The sequence below is a fragment of the Phaethon lepturus genome, unplaced genomic scaffold (genome assembly GCF_000687285.1).
Source record: "Phaethon lepturus isolate BGI_N335 unplaced genomic scaffold, ASM68728v1 scaffold50904, whole genome shotgun sequence".
NCBI classification, from domain to species: Eukaryota; Metazoa; Chordata; class Aves; order Phaethontiformes; family Phaethontidae; genus Phaethon; species Phaethon lepturus.
In genome coordinates, this window is record NW_010533527.1 from 23,926 (window position 1) to 31,875 (window position 7,950).

Genomic DNA, 7,950 nt, shown 5'->3' on the forward strand with positions numbered 1-7,950 from the left:
ACTGAGCTGCTTCTACCATTCATATTCTCAGTGAGGTTTTATAGTGTCCCTTCGGTAGAGGAGCTTTGTGGGAGAAATTGCATTAAGTCAAGGCAGTGTTTTTTTCAAGGCTAAGACTGTTTGGGTTTCTTCCTTCCTCCTCCTTCCTCCCCTCGGTCCTAAAAATTCAAGCCCTACATAAGTATCCATCAGTCTTCTAGCCAGACCCGATCCACAGACCCCGAGTTTTGGATTAGGCCACAATAAACGCAAACTAAAAACAATAAGCAATTAATTTTTAAAGGTCAGTGAGTTTTTTCTAAACAGGTATCTGACTTTCATGCAAAACTGTGTCGGGAAGAGGTAATAAAGCCTGGGATACAATATGAAGGTTAAGTATGAGTGAGCTAAGATAACCATTTCCTTATGAAACCAACTAAAAAGCAGACGTTACCTGTTTGGACACACAAAGGAAGGATTTGGCAGGCTTACAGCTTACTGCAATAGTAAATTTGGTTTAGACAGCAATGATTTTTAAAGGTCAGCTCCTGATCATCTCTATTTATCAAACTAATTTTTTGATCCACTGGATTTTTCAGTCGTACACAAGGTACCTGAAAGGCTGCAGTAGTCTGTTGTTTCATTCCTCCAGGCAGAAGATGAGTTTGTGTACTGGCCAAGTCGTGAGGAATCCATGAACTGTGAGGCCTTTACTGTGACCCTTATCAGCAAAGACAGACTGTGCCTCTCTAACGAAGAGCAAATTATCATCCATGACTTTATCCTTGAAGCTACCCAGGTAAAATAAACCTCCAAATGTGGGCCTTGGCTTTTCACCAAAATGTTATTGATGTCATTTAAATATGGAAGAGGGAGAGTTCAGAAACAGTTTTGAAAAAGATTTACTTGTAAATGCATGTGCATGCATGTTGCTCTGAGGGGAAAGGTATTCTCGTTGGCTCCTTCTCCCTCTCATATCTTCTACTTCCATGTAGATTCCTCCAGCTAGTGAGACTGTAGTATTAATTGTTTCTCTTATTTGAAAGTGAAGACACTGGTTTTTCATTTTGAAATCACACAAATAGATTTAATTATTCTTTGTAAAGTACACCAAGGTTTATTGTCCTATTTCTGCTTATAAAATTCAGCATTTATAGTTTAATTGTTTAGGGGTCTTAATTAAGGTGTTTTACTTAAGCATATTTCTTTTGAACTATAAACCTGCCCCTAGTTTGCTATCAGGATTGCAGCTGGATTTTGCTGCAAAACATTAGTTGGCAAGCCTTTCCTTTTAAATTTGAATTCTTTGGCTGATCTTCTCTTGTTTGACTTTTGAGCCATAAGGGCTCTGAGAGAAGGTTTATATGGATATAAGCCCTGCACTCAAATAAAAAATCTTTTACAATTAAACATAAAGTTGCGTTATTTTAGGGTGTTCACTGTTACGGAGATGCTAGAGCTGTGTGTCTGTCACCTTCTTTCTATATAAACTGTTTGGAAGGAGAAGGTGTCTCTTCACTTTGTAGTGAGGCTCTTCCCTCTTTCTACCTGGAGTGGATAAATGTGAAACCAAAGTAGCTAATGCCCAGGCTGGTTTTTCATTGCAGGATGACTACGTTCTGGAAGTCCGCCACTTTCAGTGTCCTAAATGGCCAAACCCAGATGCTCCCATAAGCAGTACCTTTGAACTTATCAATGTAATCAAGGAAGAGGCCTTAACAAGGGATGGCCCCACCATAGTTCATGATGAGTATGTTGTCTTTTTTCTCCCGTTTATGTGCAGGTTGTACACGATGTTACTCAGCTACTGGACACTTGTTAGGACTGATGTCCATTCTTGCATGGAGCAGAGGGGGTTTAGTGGTCTAGGGAACAGGATCAGAATAATTAAACATCCATGGATGAGTTTTCAGTTGGCATCTGAGGCCAAATACATTTTGCTTAGTGTAGTTTTTATGTCAGTCATAATCTTAGGTGGACTCAGACAGTGAGGCTGTGTTTGCTTTGTAAGCGTTTTGTGTTCTTCTGCACCTGAAAGTATCCCAGACAAATCCTACAACCTGTTTTGGAACCCAACAGAGCCCTGGTTTAGATAAGGCTCTAAGCAGCCCAATATGGGCTGATGGAAACGGGCTTCAAAACAGCCCTGAGCTCCTGTCTAACAGCTCAGGTTTAATGAGCCACCTAAGACAGAACAAGCTAGGTTCAGCTGTGTCTCAGGATGAGCAGCAGAAGTATCTTGTGACAAAGGGCCCAGGTTTTCTGAGAGCAGATTTATTTTTCCTCCTGCTTCCCAAAAAACATTCCAAGGGGCCCATATGGTGCCAAGTGGGAGGGAGGGAGCCCACTAACACAGGGCCAGTGTGCCCCAACACTTGTCTCTTTTGTAGTGCAGAGGTGAGCATTGTCTTCCTAGCTATGCTTGAATGCCCAGTTATAAAGGGTGCTAAATATTGCACTGCATATTATTACTTTGCCCACATTATGGAGCTGCAAAATACCAAGCTGGAGCCTGGGTCTAGCTATATCTCTTTGGAGGGGCTGTTTTCTGGCGGGCAGAGCGCTTCCCGGAGTCATTCCACCTTTAAGATCCCAATTTCTGACATGGCGTGAGCCGCCCTTAGAGCAAACACCGAGCCAGCATAAACGACTGCTGTACCTGCAAACCCCCTGCACTCAAGTCCATTAGACTTTTTATCATTGCTACAAAACAGAGTTAGTGGGAAAGTCTTGGAAATCTTCATCTTTTGTGAAAAAACATCATTATCATACTCTGGTATTTCAGTGGTCGGGTCAGCCTTTGTGCTGATGTGCGATCGCATGCCGGTATCTGCCATTACTGAAGGAGTTTTCACTTCACATCGGTGTCTTGCTGCTTGCAACAGGTTTTTCCCAGCTGACTCCTGCAAATGGTGCCTTGGGCTGCAGCAAGTAGTTTTTCTCCCACCAGCTCCTACCTTGCTAATGCACAGTGTAAGCTCTGCTGCCATTTGCCAGCACTGATTAATTCCAGGCTAGATTTAATATTCATGCTTTGGGTAGTCTGAAGTGAGGTTTTGCTACTCTTGCAGTATTTAAGATTATGTTTTACAAAATTAGAACCATTATTGATTTGGGCATTTCGTGCTAGACCAAAAAAAAAAAAATCAAAATCGCATTTCTAACAGTGCTGAGTCATTCTTTCTGTAAATTGCTTTTTTGGTTTATTTGTCATATTCAATGATTTTATTTTTATGCCTAATACATAATGAGGATTCTGCTTTTCAGTGGAGCCTAAGCAAATGTAGCTGAAAATGAAAATTTCCCTTTACTACATGCAACAACTATATCACATAATCCACTAATAATTACAACTGCAGATTAATTCCAAATATATGAATTTGCAGATACTAAATGCATGTGGTATTTAGGAAGTACATGGTGGGATGAACTTGATAAAAATATTTCAAAGAAGTTCAGAAATTCCAACTTGAGACAGTTGTCGAGATTTTTAAATATAACTGCCCATATGTAGGCAACTAGATAAAGACTTGCTGCATAATTTTCTGCGAGAAAAGCCTTCAGATTGTTGGGAGCTGGAGGTTATCATCCCAGGTAAAAATTAGACCCTCGGAGGCATTTAATTGTGCCCCGTCAGGCACACACATTGGCCACTTTGTCCACTATCCCTGTAGATGATCAGTCACAGCCATCTATGTAGGTCTGCAGAAGCTCTGCTGTGTCTTCTATAGACTTTTCATCAAATATAGCAGATCTATGGTGATCTGACTTCTCCTTCCCATTCCTAGGCAAACTGAGTTTGCAAAAATCATATAAAATTAAGTCAGCATATGTCTTGATTTCCACAGGAATGCTGTAAAAAATCCTAGTGGTAATCTTATGATACCAGATGGCATTGCAATGCTTGCCAATTATTTAAGTTTTCACATACAGCTCTCCAAATGGTTTACAGAGCAAGTCAGCACCGATGTCCCCTTTTACAGGTAGGGACATTTAGACACACACTTTCTCAAAGTCACAGAGCAAACCCAAGCAAAGCCGGGACAGAATTTCAGTCTCCTGAGTACTGGGAGAGCAGAGGAGAGTTGAGGCTCCACAGAAGCCGTTACGAGCTCCTGTTGCTTAGGATCTTCTATCCCATGCCCCACACCTGCATGCATCATTCAAGCATACACACAGATTTAGCAGCAGTAATATTTCTACCTGACCAGGATCTCAAGGACACACTGAGCCATGCTCCTGATGAATAACCGTTGCTCAGGTTCTTACTAATGACAGCACAGCTCAACTCTTCAGAATCCGTAATGTCTCTTGGGTGCCCAGCCCAGGGATGTTGCCTTTTGCCGATGAATCAGACGTAAGGAAGAGTTTGAGATGTGCCCCATTTACTTGTGAGCACCTCATATCCGTGTTAGTTTTCTATAATTGTCAGATGTGGAGGAAGAGGCAAAGTCTCATTTCTTTCTAATCGTTTATGTTTTGCTTGAGCTCCCACTAATGAATTTAAAATACGCTCAGCTATAATGCAGATGCTTTCAGTACATGTGGCATGTGAGAACTGATTTCAGTGTTATAGTCTCCAGCATGGGTATTTTTAAATGGCTCGTGTTCTCCTGCTGATACAGTTCTTTGTACTGAATACTGCAGATATCCTGAGATGACTGGTGTACCATCAAATTTCTTCTATAAATTAAAATGACTAAAAATTAGCCAGTATAAAACAAGCATTTAATAGATACAAAGATGAACTGCAGTAGTCAAATACGACTATATCAATATCTTCATGGCTCTGTGTCAGTGCCCAGGTATCTTTCTAAGTAACTTAAAATTTTGATGTGGTTTTTCAGGTATGGAGCGGTGTCAGCGGGAACGCTATGTGCCCTTACCACTCTGTCCCAGCAGCTGGAGAATGAAAATGCTGTCGATGTTTTCCAGGTGGCAAAGATGATAAACCTTATGCGGCCTGGAGTATTTACAGACATTGTAAGTCTTTAAATGGAATATAAACGGATAGTTTACAAGGTATTCATCTGAGACCAAAAGCATGAACTAAAACATGCATTGTATACGTTGTCAAGCCCTACCGAATCTGCTACCAAGCAGAATTTGCATTTGGGCTTTTTTCTTTTTTCTGTATAGTTGTCATTTTTTATAAACCTCAAACCCTCACTGCAAGTCTCTGATTTGCAGTTAAGCTGATTTCTCATACAGTTGGGGGGCCGCTGTACAGGCAGCCCCAGCAGAGAAGGACCTTTCAGCTTGTCATCATCCCCCTGCAGCCCTGTAAGTTCAGCTCTGCTATGTAAACCTGGCACGTTGTGATCCGAGGGGGTGCAGCAGGGCTGGTGGAGCTGCCAGGAGATAAAGCTTCCACAGAGGGGCTCTTCGCTTGGCGTGCGGCGAGGGCAGCAGCCTTGCCTCAGTGTGCGTGGCTCTGCCGGTACGAGGGGACAACCTGGGGCTGAGCTGTGGGCTCAGGTATTGTCCTGCGCTCCTGTAGTGTTTAATAATATATCAGGAATAATACAATCTACCCAAAACTGGAATTTTGGGTTGACAAGGTTAAACTAGATTAACGTAGGTAAATGCTCTCTAAGTCTTTTTCTTTGCTCTACGTATGCCTCTAGTAATGAAAATCCATGACCTCCCCTGGAAATGCCAACTTTAAGTGCCACTCGCTTATGTACACAGAAAGGACTGAAATAACTTGTCTTTTCTTTTCCAGGAGCAGTACCAGTTTCTTTATAAGGCAATGCTAAGCTTGGTCAGCACTAAGGAAAATGGAAACGGTCCCATGACACTGGACAAAAATGGTGCTGTGATGGCCAGTGACGAATCTGATCCCGCAGAAAGCATGGAGTCTCTTGTCTAATTGGAAACCTGAAAAGGCACTTAATTTGTAGAACTTCTGAAGACTGAGTGAACTTTTTTGAGGCCTTTTTTGCCAGACTCTAGGTTATACAATAACCCAATTACTTTTTTACACTGATAAAAGTTTTGATATTTATTTTTTGCCATTTTATGTCTTAATGGTATCCTACTGAGCATTTGCACCTCTGTTTATTTCACACAGTGAAACGCAATTTTATCTAGTTTGCACTATATGATCAGTGTTACTGCCTATAATATTCTAATACAAGACAAGCCCTGATGTGACATTCCATGACAACAAACATACGCTTTTTCTGTTTTGTTTAAATGCAGTGAAGTTTTGCTAACTACAGTGACCCTCGAATCTTAAATCTTGAATGCTAGGCCAGATGGATTCTTTCTACGACAGATACTGTACCCCTTCATACCATATTTATTATTTTAATGATCATGTCACAGTTTTGGTAGCGGTATTCTGCATTCCAGTGGAGTGGATGAGCAGTGTTCATCCTTTCTTAACAAAACGTGGCAGGTGACGATTAGCTACAGTGAAGGTGTAATAGCCTTGTGGAGCTGAAACAATTATTTCTGTATTGTTTCAAATTGCCGTTTTGTACACTTACAGGCCTAAGATTTGCTTCACATGGAATATATCAATTACATACAATATAATTATAAATTAGATGCAATTCATATGTGGGACGCAGTGATAGGTTTTGAATTTACAATTTCAAAGCTTCCCCATGTATTCAGAAAAACGTTGATTTTAGTTTTTAACCAGTCCTATGATGGGAAAGTATTTTGGTTTTATTCTCATCAGAGCCAATACAGAAAGAAATCTACTACAACCCAAAATCAGATCTCTTTTCAGATATATTGAAGGTAGCAATATTTTACATTACTAAGCTATTCAATATTTTAAACACATTAATTTCCTTACTATTTCTTGAATATGACCTCACACCTAATGGTATGTTACATGATGACAGGCGTTTCTTAATTTCATAACTGTTAGATGCCATTTTTACAGGTGTGTAATTTTCATACTTTAGTGCTAAAACATAAAGTACTGATCCATATTTACTGGTGAAGCAAACTAATAAAAAAACTACCTATAAAGTTACATTCTCCCTCTTTTTTTTGCCAGACTAATTCTTTAGCACAAACCTAGCTTATGGTGTTTTCCCTCCCACACCAATAAAATGGTTTCCCCCAGATTATATAAATAATTGAATTATTGTTTGGAGCATTTAAGTATACATCCTCACTGGCTCCCTTTTCCTTTGTATTTGGTCGCAATTTAACAAAGTCCATCCCTATCTAACAAAAGAAGTAGGTGCATATTCAATTCTCCTGAAAATTAATGCTAATTGTGTCCTTCATAGCTCGGCTGAGCAGGGAGGGGTTGTTGAATCTGCCTTGAAAAGGAAATATGTCGTTTCAACCATCCTGGCATTTGTTATACAGTTAAAGGCACTATCCCTTGTATATGGCATTAGTTTCTTTACCTTTAAATTTTAACTGCACAAAACATGCATTGTAATTTTTCAGGACTTGTCAAAATGTTACAGCATATTTTTTTCATTTAAATGTAAACCTATTAATTTCTGCCAGTCCAGCCTTGCTGAAATGTAGACATTTGGCAAGGCAAAACCCACTCTTTTTGCTGGAGGGGAGGGCAGGGAGGAAGCTTAGCTAAGAGGAAGGGTCTGTGCATTTCCACATGCAAGGAAGCTGAAAGCGAATTGCTGAAAATTACATTGAGAGTAGGTATTTTGGTTCAGAACTTCACAAGGAACAAGCTGATACAGTCTCGCTGAGAGCAGAGGAGCTGTGCAGGCCAGTACGTGCTAACATCTGGCCTTTTATTTTTAATAAGGGAAGGATTTCCTAGTACGGATACACTTGATTAATTCCAGCACCGAAGTATTTAAGAATTCATCAGCAACCTTTTACGTGGTTACCTTTTACTTCCCGGTTTGTTGAATCCCTCCATACAAGTGATCCAAATAACTGCTAATGCTGAACAGTATCATATATCCATGGATTCAGTAAGGAAATCCCATGTCCAGCACCAGCTAGTCCAAAGAAAAAACGTGC

At 40.3% G+C, this 7,950-nt stretch overlaps 1 protein-coding gene across 1 annotated transcript in view; it reads left to right on the forward strand.

Annotated features, from left to right (window-relative positions):
- Positions 1–6,967, forward strand: part of PTPRG (protein tyrosine phosphatase, receptor type, G) — a gene marked incomplete at its 5' end in the record, with an annotated part of 28,297 nt that extends 21,330 nt beyond the window's left edge. The window contains 4 exons of the mRNA XM_010285207.1: positions 632–778; positions 1,587–1,729; positions 4,827–4,962; positions 5,705–6,967. Of these exons, the coding sequence (XP_010283509.1) occupies positions 632–778; positions 1,587–1,729; positions 4,827–4,962; positions 5,705–5,851 (573 nt within the window). The remainder of the gene's footprint in view (positions 1–631; positions 779–1,586; positions 1,730–4,826; positions 4,963–5,704) is intronic.
- Between the last annotated feature and the right edge of the window lie 983 nt (positions 6,968–7,950).